This window comes from Genypterus blacodes, unplaced genomic scaffold, assembly GCF_046128005.1.
Source record: "Genypterus blacodes isolate CSIRO-AG114 ecotype Tasmania unplaced genomic scaffold, CSIRO-AGI_Gbla_v1 ptg000129l_1, whole genome shotgun sequence".
Classification (NCBI taxonomy): domain Eukaryota; kingdom Metazoa; phylum Chordata; class Actinopteri; order Ophidiiformes; family Ophidiidae; genus Genypterus; species Genypterus blacodes.
Genome location: NW_027466931.1, coordinates 1516252 through 1529891, shown reverse-complemented (window position 1 = coordinate 1529891; position 13640 = coordinate 1516252). Strand labels below are relative to the sequence as shown.

Sequence of the window (13640 nt, the reverse complement as noted above, 5' to 3'; positions counted from 1 at the left end):
GACAAAGTGCTGTGCTGTGTGAGTGATAATGCTGCAGACATCACCAAAGCCATAAACATTCTGAAGTGGACCCATGCACCACCCATGTCTGGCGCATACATTACATTACATTACGATTACGCTTTTATCCAAAGCGACTTACATTACATTACTACCCTTCGCAGAGGGGTGAGCAATTGAGGGTTCGGTGCCTTGCTCAGGGGCAACTCGGCAGGGGCTCGAACCAGCGACCCTCCGGTTCCCAAGCCGAAGCACTACCCACTGAGCCACTGCCTCACACATTAAACCTGATGATTAGAGGCCTGAAGCTTTTACCCTGAAGGTGGTGAAAACAACCTTGGACAAGGTAAAGGCTATTGTGGAGTTTTTCCACAGAAGCACAGTTGTTGTTGTTGTTCATTTGTTTTTGTGGTAAATTAAAACAAAAGTTTGATTCAAATATAAAACAAAAGTAAGAATGCCTGCTTTTGTAACAGAGCAAATGAACAAACTTCCCATTACGTGTGCGTGTCGCGTCTTTTATAATCACATTTTCAGTTTAAGGCGGAGTTTGACAGGAGGGGAAATCCTCTAACCTAATGGCAACAGGGAAAGAAAGTTTTCAATCCAATACTTTCACCACAGAATGGGAGGCCGCTGCTTTGGCATCATTATACTAGATATCTGGATGACATCTGGGTAATTTGGACACACTCAAAGAAGGTTTCTAACTGTTTTTGAACATTCACCCTGAATAATCATAATCAGGTAGCACAGCCTACTTGCAATAGAATAGAAAATCCTAATTTGGGCAATATGGGAGGCTGGAGACACCCGTCAATGAAACGTGACACTTTAAAGAGCAATCATTTATCAACACACATTACAAAATAGGAAATGATCAACTTTGGTCTTGTCTTTTCACTTCCAACAGTGAGTCAATGTTTCAATTTAGTGGGCATCAAGAGAAGCTGCATGTTGAGACTTCACCTCAGACTGTGCAACAAAAACTACAAGACAACAAATTGGACGTTTAAATATGATGTGTGGTGTTAATTCATTCAGGACAACCAAAAATCAATTCAGTTCAACTTTTATTTATATAGCTCCAAACCAACATAGGTTATCTCAAGGCACTTCATTCGCTTGAATTACATTTTCATGATATAATCAATAAAGATTACTCAGCAGTTATTTATTACCTTCATCATCTGGGACAATCCAGAGAATTATAATGATACTCTGTATGATTTTAAAATGAATGCAGTTGCTGCTGTTTTCAATTGGCACTAATTGACATTCATTTGTAAATATGCATGATATTCAAACTTCCTCAATCTCATTGGTTTGAAACAACGATAAGTATAAATGCTCCAAACTTCCACAGCCATCATGGTACCTGAAGAACAGTGTGAATGTGAAAAAGGAAGTCGGTTAAGTATTTTGTCATTTAGTCGTAAACTTTAGATCCAAGGGTAGAATTATCATCAAGACACACAGAAGATTGTACAGTGGCTGGTGTGGATGTGTGTTTGTGTCTCTAGCATTTCTCTTTCTCTGTGGACATTCTCCCATCATGCCATGCTTCTCTGGTGTTCCGTAGGGCCTTCGTCCTCTCAGGGTCCACCACCACGTAGTCCACGCGGGCATGGTGGCCACGTGTTCGCCCCTCACCTGCTCTGCCGCGCTCATCGCCGCGCTCATTGCCCCCTGCCCCACCGTCTGCTGTGCAATTTTTCTAGAAAAGCAAAGACGCAAACCAGAAATGGGGCTGTTTGAAAAATTCAGCATGACATCATCTTTGAGGGATGGATCTTCTGGACCTTTGATCCAGCGGTTGAGGATAGTTAAATAAGTTCTGTTGTCTGTGTCAGGCTCAGAACTTATCAATCAATCATTTTAAACCTTTAAAAAAAGGTTCATCCAGCTTGGGAGAGAGAGCTAAAGAGAGAAAGAGAGCAAAGGTACCTGTCTCACAGGTGTCGCTCGGCCAGTGTGGAGGTCCAGGTCCAGGTACTCCACCTGTTTGTCGCCTCTGGCTGGCCTTTGTAAATGGCTGCTGGCTCCGCCCTCTGAGGCCCTGTGCAGCATGAGTCTCAGAGACTGAATGACACACACACATACACACACACACACACACACGCACACAAGAAGACAAGAAGATGGAGACAACCAAGTTAGTTCTAGATTGAGTGAAAGAAAGACAAAAACGTGGCAGGAACCCAGGAAGGATAGAGAGATGCAAGGATGAAAGATAGGAAAGGGGAAGGGAAGGAGAGAAGGAATGGAGGATGTCTGGAAGGAGACAGAAAGGAAAGACGGAAGGGAAGAGGTAAGACAGGAAATACAGTGTCTATTACCTGCTCTCCAGCGCTGAAGCTGAGGTTTGAGGTCGTCATGGCGACGTAACTGTCATCAGGGTCATCAGAGTCGGACGATGGGGAGGAGCTGTGGGCCGAGCTTGCCCTGACTGACTGAAGACTGGACAGACTGAAACACACACACACACACTCTATATTTGCTGGTGTGGTTTCCTACTTATTAAGTAGTAATGGATAGCAGCTATCAATCACCACCACACGAGGGCAGTGTAACATCAAAATAGAACAACTTGTTCAAAAAGCCACATGTTTCATGCTCTGACACACATTTACCTCCCCCACTGCATAAAACACATTATATATGACACACACACACACACACACACACACACGCTTACTCTCGTGTGAAGGTTCGAGTGACAGGCGAGCGGACAGGGGGAGGGACTTCCTGCCATTCCTGCTGCACTTGAGTGATGTCCAGAGGAGCTGGTTTCACTGGGAGAGACAGAGAAGAGGCAGAGAGAGAGCAAGAGAGAGGGGGGAGAGAGAGAGTGCAGTACAATTAATACTGTTTCTAAACCTGTGTTGTGTGTGTTTGTGTATGTGTGGACTGCAGCCTTGTTGAGTAAAGTGGAAGCAGGCAAATAGTTAAGACTGAAGGAGAGCGAGAGGAAAGAGAAATGGCTGTTGGGGAGAACCTCAAAGAGAAAGACTGAAGGACGTAGAGAAGAGAGAACGTTTTCAGGATGTGAAAGAGTGCCAGAGTTTCACATGCAATAAGCAGGACCACAACCTGATCCTACAGCAGAACTGCCAGACTGAACCATCAGCTGATCATTTTAACAGACTAACACAAGCAAATGTCATTTACTTTTCTGCTGTCCTCATATTATCTTTTAGCAATAAGGAGACATCATCTGCATATCTGAATATATGTGAGCTGTGCTAGCAGTTTGTACCTCTGGGTTTGTGTGTCGGTTCTCCACCAGTCTGAGTTTTACTTCCATTCACAGGTGGAGTGGCACAAACCCCTGTGGTGACACAACAAACAATGAGTCAACAAATTAGTTTTAGTCACCGATATCACACAATCACTAGTTAACCTCACCTATCCGCTGTGGTTTCAGGTTGCGGTGGACTGGAGGGGGCATCGCTTCCACCTCGGCTCCAGCAGAAGCATTCACTGGATTCTTTCGAAGTGGCGGGGTGACAGGAGCGACGGGGGTCAGCGGGGAGTTCCGAAAGCCCATATGGGCCGGCGGGGGTACCTGCCTCCCCAGGGAAGCCTGCTCGCACAGGCCGGGGGGTGGGTGAGAGGGAAGGCTCGTGGAGAGAGGGGTCATTGGGACGTAGTTGGGGTAGCAGGGGTCAGAGTTCGCAGAGGAAGAAGGTGGAGGAACTCTGAAGCAAAAGAGGGAGAAATGAGGAAAGCCAACACTGAAGTTAGCTTCTGGTTCTATTAGTGGAAACAGCGTAAAATAAAGTCATGAGTCTTCAATAACCTTGGTGCTACCGGAGGCTCGGTGGGGGTGGCGCTCATGGGAACGTAGTTCTCATCCACATCGCCTTCTTCACAACAAACACTCCCCAGAGGAACCAAGCCTTTATTTATCTGAGACAGAGGAAATCACATAGAAAAAATGATACTTTGACAGTTTGCTGTGATTTTGCAGAAGTGATTATAATCTCTCGTATTCTGTTCTTGAGGTTTATCAGATTTAACTTACAAAATAGCTGCTGAAGCTCTCGTTGAACTCAAACGCTTCGTCACCACCTGAAACACACACAGAATACATATACAGTATATGGAAACATCATATAGGTAGTTCAGATAATTGTAGTGTTTCACCATTGTCGCTTCATTACTTATGTTATGTTTTCAAACATTATATTTATGCCATAAACGACCATGTTACCATCTAGTGCAGAGGTGGGCATTGCATAATCCAGTGGTTCCCAACATTTTGCTGCAGGGAGACGCAAGTATTGGGTCACGTTGAACACGTTTGCATGTTGGCAATACAGAAATTATATAAAAAATAAAAGGAAGAAAGGGCAAAAATGCATTCAGTGAGCATTAGGGGAATGTATGCAATAGCTTTTACAGGTCATGTATGTAAGCTCACACTGGCCCGGCCCGTTTGTCAAATTTAAAACTCATCGTGGCCCTTGAGCCAAAAAGTTTGCCCACCCCGGATCTAGTGGCTACAATAAGGGGGTATAGAGATGGATAGAGTGCTTAAGTCAAACGTGATAGTTTGGGGGTGGAAATTAAACCTTCAACGTAAGTGGAAAAACCATTGTTGTGCATGGTATGGACCACAATTGAGCATATAATGAGGACCAATTTAGCTCTAGTTTTAATTTGTGTTTAACAATCAATGTGACAACAATCATCCTAACAAATGTTTGTGGGTTGAAAATTGAAATTGAAAAAGTATTTATTTAACTTATGTCCCAACAAACTCTGCTTGCTTTACCTGTCTGTGTGCAGCCTGGTGTAGCAGCAGTGTTAATCCTCGGCAGCCGCATCTCAACATTTTCCCCACCTGCTTCTGTCCCTCCCTCCCTCCTCTCCGACTCAGAGGTGGATCTGGGAAGTGTGGCCGAGCCCCTGTTTGAGCTCTCTCCCTGGGCTGCGACGGCCAGAGGCTTTGGTGGCCGTGGAGGTGGAGTTGGAGTGGACGCGTGGAGCTCTGCCTGCCTTTGGGAGTCCACGTTTGGGGTGGAGGAAAGGCAGTGAGCAGGGCGTGGCAGGGGATTGGACGCTGGACGGGGGATTTGGTAGCCGCCGATAATGTTTGAGTGGATACTTGAATGCCAGCCAGAGTGTGTGTGCATGTCATCACCAAGCGATGTCCCCACAGGACGTAGATGGAGGTCCAGGGAGTGTTTCCTGGGGTGAGGGGAGGGGTGACAGCGAGGTCTACCCGCCCTTTGCTGGAAGTTAGAGGTCAAGCTAGTGTCCTGTAATTGGCTGAGAGGACTGGACACTGTGGAAACATTCCAAGGGGCCATCCTAAAACCAGAGGAGAAGGAGGAGGAGGAGGATAGAGGGATTGGAGAAGAGGATGAGGACAAAGAGGAGGAGGGAGGTGGGCAGAGGTTGCCATTGTAATCAGTGTCCAAAGAGGAGGAGGAACCAAGGGGAGGACTGGGAGGGACGGAAAAAGTGAGAGAAAGCAAAGAAAATATGATTAAGTAGCTCTCTTTCTACCCATACTCCCTTGCGTTGGTTTCCAGTGTTTGAGGCTGCGTGTGTTTACCTGATGTGACTCTGGCAGTGCGATAACCACAGGTAATCTTCTTCTGTGGTTCTGTCAGTCTCCAGGTGTGCCAAGCTCACAGGGTCACAAGGGGGTGGGGCAGACCTGGTTGCCATGGCGATGGGGACAGTGCTGCTGGTTGTGGTTGTTGTGGAGCCAGAGACAGGAAGTCTCTCTAGAGTTGCAAAAACAAGAGCAGTGACCAAATAATTGACCAAAATTACAATAAATATAGCACTTAGCAGCAATTGTCCTGCAGGGAATTCTGGGCAATGGAGCGTACCTTTGGAGCATTAACTTTATGTTCGTCAATCAGCAAAAATGTTTATGTGCGGATTCATACCAAAACAACTAACACCCTTTGAATTCAAGCCCTTATTACAGTGTGCCCTGAAGAAAAAGATGATTAAGGGGACTTCCAGGTTCCCTTACATAGCACTGGACAAATGGAAAGGATAGGAAGGAGAATAGCGACTATTCTTCCTCAAAGAACGTGCCTCCCCATGAACATGAATGCTCCTGAAACAAGCAATGTATTATATGGGACGCTGACCGCCACAATGAGCTCAGTATAACAAGAAACAAGAGTGTTTCCTCTGTGCTTAAGTGGTTAAACTCCCCACCACTTTATCACAAAAGTGATAAAGTGCACAGAAGCCTCCACCCTGAAACACACAATAAAACTTGATGTGAGGTGGATTCATGTCCTCATAATGCAGGTGAGTCCCCACAATGTTACTGTATTGTCCAGATGACATGATGAATACATAGTCACTCAATCCCTCACACACACAAATACACAGTCTCATCCATCTTTCTCTCTGCATGTTCTCTATCTTCTCTCCTCCCACTTCTTTTCACACTTACTCATCTTTCCCTCCATCCCTCCATTCTTAATCACATCATCTAAACCAGTGGTCTCCAACCATTTTGTCTCAGAGAGCTACTTTGACAAAATAAAAGTGTCCGAGAGCTACTCATGTTTTACATTATTAGTAACATTTATCCACATGGCCGATTCTCCACCCAAACCAGCTGAATAAGCGTCTTTTGTGTGAACATTTACAAATTCAGTTCAGCAAATTCAATTCAATTCAGCAACATAACCTTGATTTTTTTCTGTATACATTTTCAGTGGCTTTTTGAGCCGTCCTGTTAGCGAATGACACATCACGCCTTGCTAGCAGCTGGAAAGTCCTGTGAAAAGTTGCTGTGGACTTTGGTTAAGTGGCGCTCCACAGACGCGTTCGCACCGCAAATGAGACACGCACACACTTGACATTCCCATTCGTAATTTTTTAAAATTCCTGATGAATTCCTCTATTTGTTGCCTTTTAGTGGGGCAGTCATCATCAAATCCAGCGTGCGCTTGCTAGCTGTATGTTACGGTGTCACACATCCAAACTTGACAGCAGCGTCCTTTGTTCGAAAGACAGTTAATTGGTTTATAATCGTTTTGTGACAAAAGGGGGCGGAATGTTTGTGAATTTGATTGGATAGAAATTTAAACAGCTTTACCAAGTGACGATGTGTTGTCAAATATACCTATTCTTTGAACCTTTCGCGAGCTACTCATAACCGGGTCGCAAGTCACTGGTAGCTCGCGAACAACGTGTTGGTGACCCCTGATCTAAACTGAGGCCTCGTTGTTGATTAATTCATCCTTCTTTACCTTCTCCACCTATTCCACCCTTCTGTCCATCATACCATCATCAGTGGGGTTGAATCCACAGAGCAGACAGATGGATGACACCCAGCGGTTCATGTCGACCTCGGACTCAGCCACCAGGTACCAGGTCCTCTCCTCCGTCTTAAGGTCGAATACAAAGCTGTTCTCCAGCTCCTTCTTTGTGAACGACAAACCAGCATCCACCTGGAGCAGAGCGAGAGGAATAGATAGAATAATCATTCATAATGAAGTGATGAGACAGGCTGGCTTACAAATCTAGCAGCTTCTAACGACGTATGTCCGTTTACCTGCTCACACAGGTTGAGGTTGATGGTCCCGATGGGCCGGCGGGACTGCTGGTTCTTGTAGTACTGCAGAACATCGGGTTCTCCGCTCAGCCGACCACTGCGCAGCATGAACCAACGGCGCTTCCACGCCTAAAGGAAGAAGAAAGGAGAAGGAATGTTTCCTCACAATACACAAATTTACTTGGTTCCATCCTGAAGTTTTGCATTAGGGTGTCATGACTCTTGTGGCCTCTAGGAGCCCTCAGTGAAGCTTTTAGACTTTGAATCTGGTTTCAAAATGATTATAGATGACTCCCACGGCAGTAGTTTTACACTCCAGCACACATGAATGTTAACATAACAGACACACACACACACACACACACACACACACACACACACACACACACACACACAAAATGTTCTCAAACATTGCCAGCAGGCGCTGAGCATTAATGGTAAGGTCCATCTCCAATGAGCCATCCATGAGATAACGCCTCATATTTCAGACCTGACTCAACTGTGCGCGTGCGTGTGTGTGTGTATGTGTGTGTGTAAGTAGGTAGAGTGTGTCAAATGAAAGACACATCATTATTATTTCAAGTTTGCAGCACAGCATGCAGAATATATTTTTCATTCAACAACAGATTGAGCACACACACATGTATACACACGCACACGCACACACACGCACGCACACACACACACACACACACGCACACACACACACACACACACACGCACACACACACACATCCAACGTTTTTCTTCAGACCAGATTCATGAGCCATTGTGTGTATGTGTGTGCACGATCAAAGTGCAAGACAATAAAAACAAATCCTACACAGCGCACACTCCCTCATTCTCTCAGGAAATGTCTACAGGAAGAGGAAGTGGCTGGGCAGGAAATGCCAGAGAGCGATGTGGGCAGATGTATATAAGTGTGTGTGTGTTTGTGTGTCTATTTGTTTGATGGCCAGTCGTCTTTAGTTACGGACTGACTAAAGAATTGGGGCGGGAAGTTTGGCAGCAGGAGCCAATGTGCAAATATTAAAGGAGCAGTCTCACATTTTGTTTGACTGCTAAATTGAGTACACACAAACTCATCATTTCACCTCCACTTTCTCTCTCCTGACACAGTCACTGTATCCCACTCTATGTCATTTCTCCTCCACTCCTTCCTTTCTCCAATCCTTTCATTTGACCCTTGACCCTGGGAAATGGCCACAATGGAGCTAAAATAACGCTTCCTCCTTCCTGCCTCCCAACCAAAATAACACCAAACCTGGAAACCGGCGCTCCCAAGATGCTTTGACCAAACAATTGCAGCTGCTTGGGATCAACTTGTGCTGTTGGCTCTGGATCGGCCCTGTGTCCCGATCCATCACGGTCCGATTCAGCAATCTGGATCTCTCTCTCTCTCTCTCTCTCTCTCTCTCTCTCTCTCTCTCTCTCTCTCTCTCTCTCTCTCTCTCTCTCTCTCTCTCTCTCTGGGTGTGTGTCTGTTACTTTTTTTATTGTAGTCAGGGATGCAAAATTTACCTCATCGTTCTCCTCAGTTCTGATGAGATCCAATTTCTGAGTCTCTGTGTGTCTGTGTGTGTGTGTGTGTGTGCGTGCGTTTGTTTCCAAAACTCCTAAATCTTTAGGGAGGCCCCTCTTCCCACCAGGCCCAGCTGAGACCGATTAGTTCATTACATAACTCAGGGAACATGCATGCACACAGACACAGACACACACACACACACGCAGAATAGGGAATATATGATGAGGTAAACTGCATGAACTTTGGCTCAATACCTAATCACGAACACACACGCTCACTTACACACACACACAGCCAACTGTTCCATTATATATATACATGGTGAGTGTGTGTGTATGCATGTGTTGACAATAGACACAAAGCTGGCCAGGTGGTATGTGTGTGTACACAGTGTGCTGTATATACCATTATGGAGAGGAAACACAGCTGAGTGTACACACACACATACAACATACACACATACACAGTGCTGCCATTCCCGTTCTTCTTCTCCTCCTGCTTCACTTTTTCATTGCCCTCTCCGTCTTCTTCCTCTCTTTCTTCCTTTGCTTCATTCAAAGAGTTGCTTTTTTAAAATCAGGTTTGCAAGCGAACCCCAACGTCGCCATCATTTACTTTGTTTTTCCTGTCCTCCTCTGTAAACCACAACAAGACCCACCCCCCCACAAAAGAGAGAGGAGGAAGAGAAAGTAAAGGAGTGAAAGAGAAAGAGAGAGAGGAACAGTGGCAAAGCAAGAAGAAAGAAAGAAAGAAAGAAAGAAAGAAAGAAAGAAAGAAAGAAAGAAAGAAAGAAAGAAAGAAAGAAAGAAAGAAGATTAGTGGGACATAAGAGGAGAAATGAGATTAGCTCAACTCATGGGGAAAGCATGCCAGATATGCAGCATGTGTGTGTGTGTGTGTGTGTGTGTGTGTGTGTGTGTGTGTGTGTGTGTGCGCGCGTGCGTGCGCGCGTGCGTGCCTGCGTGCCTGCGTGCGTGCCTAAGCGAGAGAAAGTGCTGCCATTGGATATACAACCATGCTGTTATTAATTGTTGAATTGCTCTCTCTCTCTCTCTCTCTCTCTCTCTCTCTCTCTCTCTCTGTTTCTATCTATAAACAATGTATTTAATTAGATGGGTATTTGCGCTGATTTGACTATTTACAATGTTGGAATTGAAAAGCTACAGCCGTCCTGATGTCACTCATGATGCTACCGAGTTTTCATGCATCACTTTGTAAAATCACATGACCGATCTGAGCGGTGAACCTTTAGAAGTGACGTCAGTTTGAGTTCAGTCGAGCGGCCGACAGCTGTCACACTGGATGTTTTATTGGTTTATGGGGCTGTAACTGTGTCAACACAGATCATGCTGAGACGTGACGAAAACTTTCTTACAGCTACACACCTACAAACGCACACACAGGGTGCATGTGACTTGTACATCCCATTACTTCAAACGGGGTCTAAGGGCCCCAGAGCAAGGCAGCAACCCCAACAACGGCAAATCACAAAGCACTCACGTATCGGCGAAGCTTTTTCTCCGGTGGCGATTTTCGTAGCCAGCCTTCACACACCACCTCCCCCGCTCCACTCATTCTGACCTCGAGGAACCAAAGGTCAACGGCGTTTCCGATCGACCAATCGACAAGGCTGGGGATTCAATCAAACAGTCAGGCTCCAGTCAGAATTTCAGACAGACAATTGGATTCCAAATCAGTCATCCTGGCTTCTCATGAGCCTTTCAAAGCTGTCGATCAGGCTCCAAAGCAGCTCGTCAGCTTCCAGATGTGCCAGTTGATGCGTCCCATCAATCGTTCAGATGAGATCAAGGTTAGACCCACGTACAAATAAGGTTGTTGCTCATCAAATCAGTCAATAATGCTCCAAATCAGTTGATCAGTTAGTATCAATCAATCAGTCGATCTCACACTAAATTAGTCCATCAGTCTCCATCTCTCCTTTTAAGGCTCAGAATCAGTGGATTTCGGCTTCCAGGTGACCTTCTGCTGCTGGTTGATAGATCCAGTGACTGATTAATCAATTTGACTTAAGTGACTCCAGCAGTTTCCATGAAGTCCAAGGAGCCGAAACATGGAGCTGAAACCTCTTTGTCCCCCTCAGAGCTGAGAGAATGTTGCACTTCCCAGCACAGAATGACTCCTCTCTCTCTCTCTCTCTCTTTCTCTCTCTCCCTCTCAGCGCAGTATGTGAGTGTGTGTTGGTGTTGCCTGGACTGTGGCATTCCTGCTCTCCTCCCCTCCCATTTTCCTCCTTACTCCTCCCCTTCACTTCTCACTAACTTACAGGAATCTCTCTCTCTCTCTCTCTCTCTCTCTCTCTCTCTCAATGTGTGACAGTGTGTACATGACATTGCATTTGTTGAAGAATGAAAGAAAGAAAGTATTACTTATAGATAAATATTATTGATATATGTATCCTTTAATATCAATACATATTTGATAAGGTAGATGATGTTGCCATCTCGTGGCAATATTGTACTACTGCAGATAAGAACATTTCTAATACTTGTGACTTGTGTGTTTCTCTCTCTTTTCCATGTTTACTTACACACAAGATGGCATAAAGCTGCAGCAATAGGGCCTTCATAATGAGGTTGAAGACACCTGTGAGACTCACTTACAGCATTCTGCAATAAGTCAATCTGCTTGAAGTATCATTACGACACAAGTATTTGTTATAACGTCATCAAAGCAATTTCAGCTAATTAACATTTTTTTTGTTGAGACTTATAATTCATCACACACATTCATAATTGTCAAGATAATTGCACATAAGGTCCAGGTGATAATCCTTCATCTATTTATGCATTTATCTATTTATTTAAATATTAAATACAGTATCAATCAAAAGCCGCAAAATGAAAATAACAAAAGCTAATGCTAACCTGTGCCTCATTTGCCTTTTGTTAGTTAAGTTAGCTTAGTTTAGCTAGCTGGCAAAAACAGCTTTCTTTACTTGGTCATGTGTTTCTTATTCTGATTCAATATCAATATAAATTTCGGTATCAATGTAGATGATAGATAAAACTGAAGTTAAGCTATTTATGAATCTATTGATAGACATACAGATCTATTCATGTGTCTGTTGTTACTGTGTAGCTATGAGGATACACCTCGTTTGCTAATGAAGCTACATATACACATTTTTAAACCTGACTGTTTTTGTGCATCACATTGTTAGTTAGTTAGTTATTTTGTTAGTTAGTTAGTGTGTAGCAACGTAAAGCTGAATTACAACCACGCGTGTAAATCTGCGCACAAATATGTGACATAGGGGTCAGCTCTATGTTCCCTCATTTCTAAGATTTTTTTCAAAATTAGGCCCTACGTTCCCTCAGCCCTATGTTCCCTCATTTCTAAGATTATTTCAAAATTAGGCCCTATGTTCCCTCATTTCTAAGATTTTTTTCAAAAATAGGCCTTATGTTCCCTTAGCCCTATGTTCCCTCATTTCTAAGATTGTTTTCAAAATTAGGCCCTATGTTCCCTCAGCCCTATGTTCCCTCATTTCTAAGATTGTTTTCAAAATTAGGCCCTATGTTCCCTCATTTCTAAGATTGTTTTCAAAATTATGCCCTGTGTTCCCTCATTTCTAAGGGTTAGGGTTAGGGTTAAGGTTAGAGTTAGGGTTAGGGTTAGGGTTAGAGTTAGGGTTAGGGTTAGGGTAAGGGAACATAGGGCCTAATTTTGAAAAAAATCTTAGAAATGAGGGAACATAGGGCCTAATTTTGAAAACAATCTTAGAAATGAGGGAACATAGGGCTGAGGGAACATAGGGCCTAATTTTGAAAAAAATCTTAGAAATGAGGGAACATAGGGCTGTGGGACCATTGGGCTGAGGGATCATAGGGCTGTGGGAACATAGGGCTGAGGGAACATAGGCATGCTCCCGTGACATGAGTCCGAGTCAAGACTAAATCATGCGAATCGAGCACACAACTCTGCTACCAGCTAAACAAATGACCTGCATTAGCTAAGATAGTTAGTGTGTAGCAACATAGTTAGTGCGTAGCAACGTAAAGCTGAATTACAACCTCACATGTAAATCTAAGCACAAATATGTGACATGAGTCCGAGTCAAGACTAAATCACGCGAATCGAGCACACACCTCTGCTACCAGCTAAACAAATGAACTGCATTAGCTGAGATTGATGGTGGAGGAAAATGGTAATGAAATATATATATTTGCCTCGTCTAATTTTCCGTAAAATGCAAAATGCTGCCCCGTCCTGCCTCAATTCATCACACTTCACACACACAAACACCCGTACACCATATATGTGACTCGGCCACACACTCACACATAATTTGGAGACTCAGACAGCAGAAGATCGCACACAAACACAAGGTGAGTCCTTTAACATTATCTACATGTAATGAAGCTTTATGTAAGACAATGTTACGATTGGCTTATGAACTTCTTATGTTGAACGCACTTATTGGAAGTTGCTTTGGATAAAAGCGTCTGCTAAATGATCGTAATGTAATGTAATGTATGTAAAAACCTAAAGAATTAAATTTCGAATTTTTGACAAACTCAGGTGCATTCTGAAAGTTTCCTTTATTTTGAA

At 44.1% G+C, this 13640-nt stretch overlaps 1 protein-coding gene across 2 annotated transcripts; it reads right to left on the bottom strand.

Moving 5' to 3' along the window:
* Positions 1-1056: 1056 nt before the first annotated feature.
* Positions 1057-11243, bottom strand: LOC143010671 (GRB2-associated-binding protein 1-like). 2 transcript variants are annotated; one of them, XM_076163145.1, is made up of 13 exons: positions 10569-11243; positions 7544-7672; positions 7274-7439; positions 5567-5741; positions 4781-5454; positions 4028-4074; positions 3803-3912; positions 3409-3701; positions 3260-3331; positions 2699-2795; positions 2340-2469; positions 1948-2082; positions 1057-1717 (listed from the first exon to the last, which is right to left on the bottom strand). In XM_076163145.1, exons 1-13 carry the CDS (start codon positions 10641-10643, stop codon positions 1520-1522), a joined length of 2301 nt encoding a protein of 766 aa, XP_076019260.1. In that variant the 5' UTR covers positions 10644-11243; the 3' UTR covers positions 1057-1519. The 2 variants fall into 2 exon arrangements, with proteins under 2 accessions (XP_076019260.1, XP_076019261.1); XM_076163146.1 differs by having other exon boundaries at positions 4781-5319.
* Between the last annotated feature and the right edge of the window lie 2397 nt (positions 11244-13640).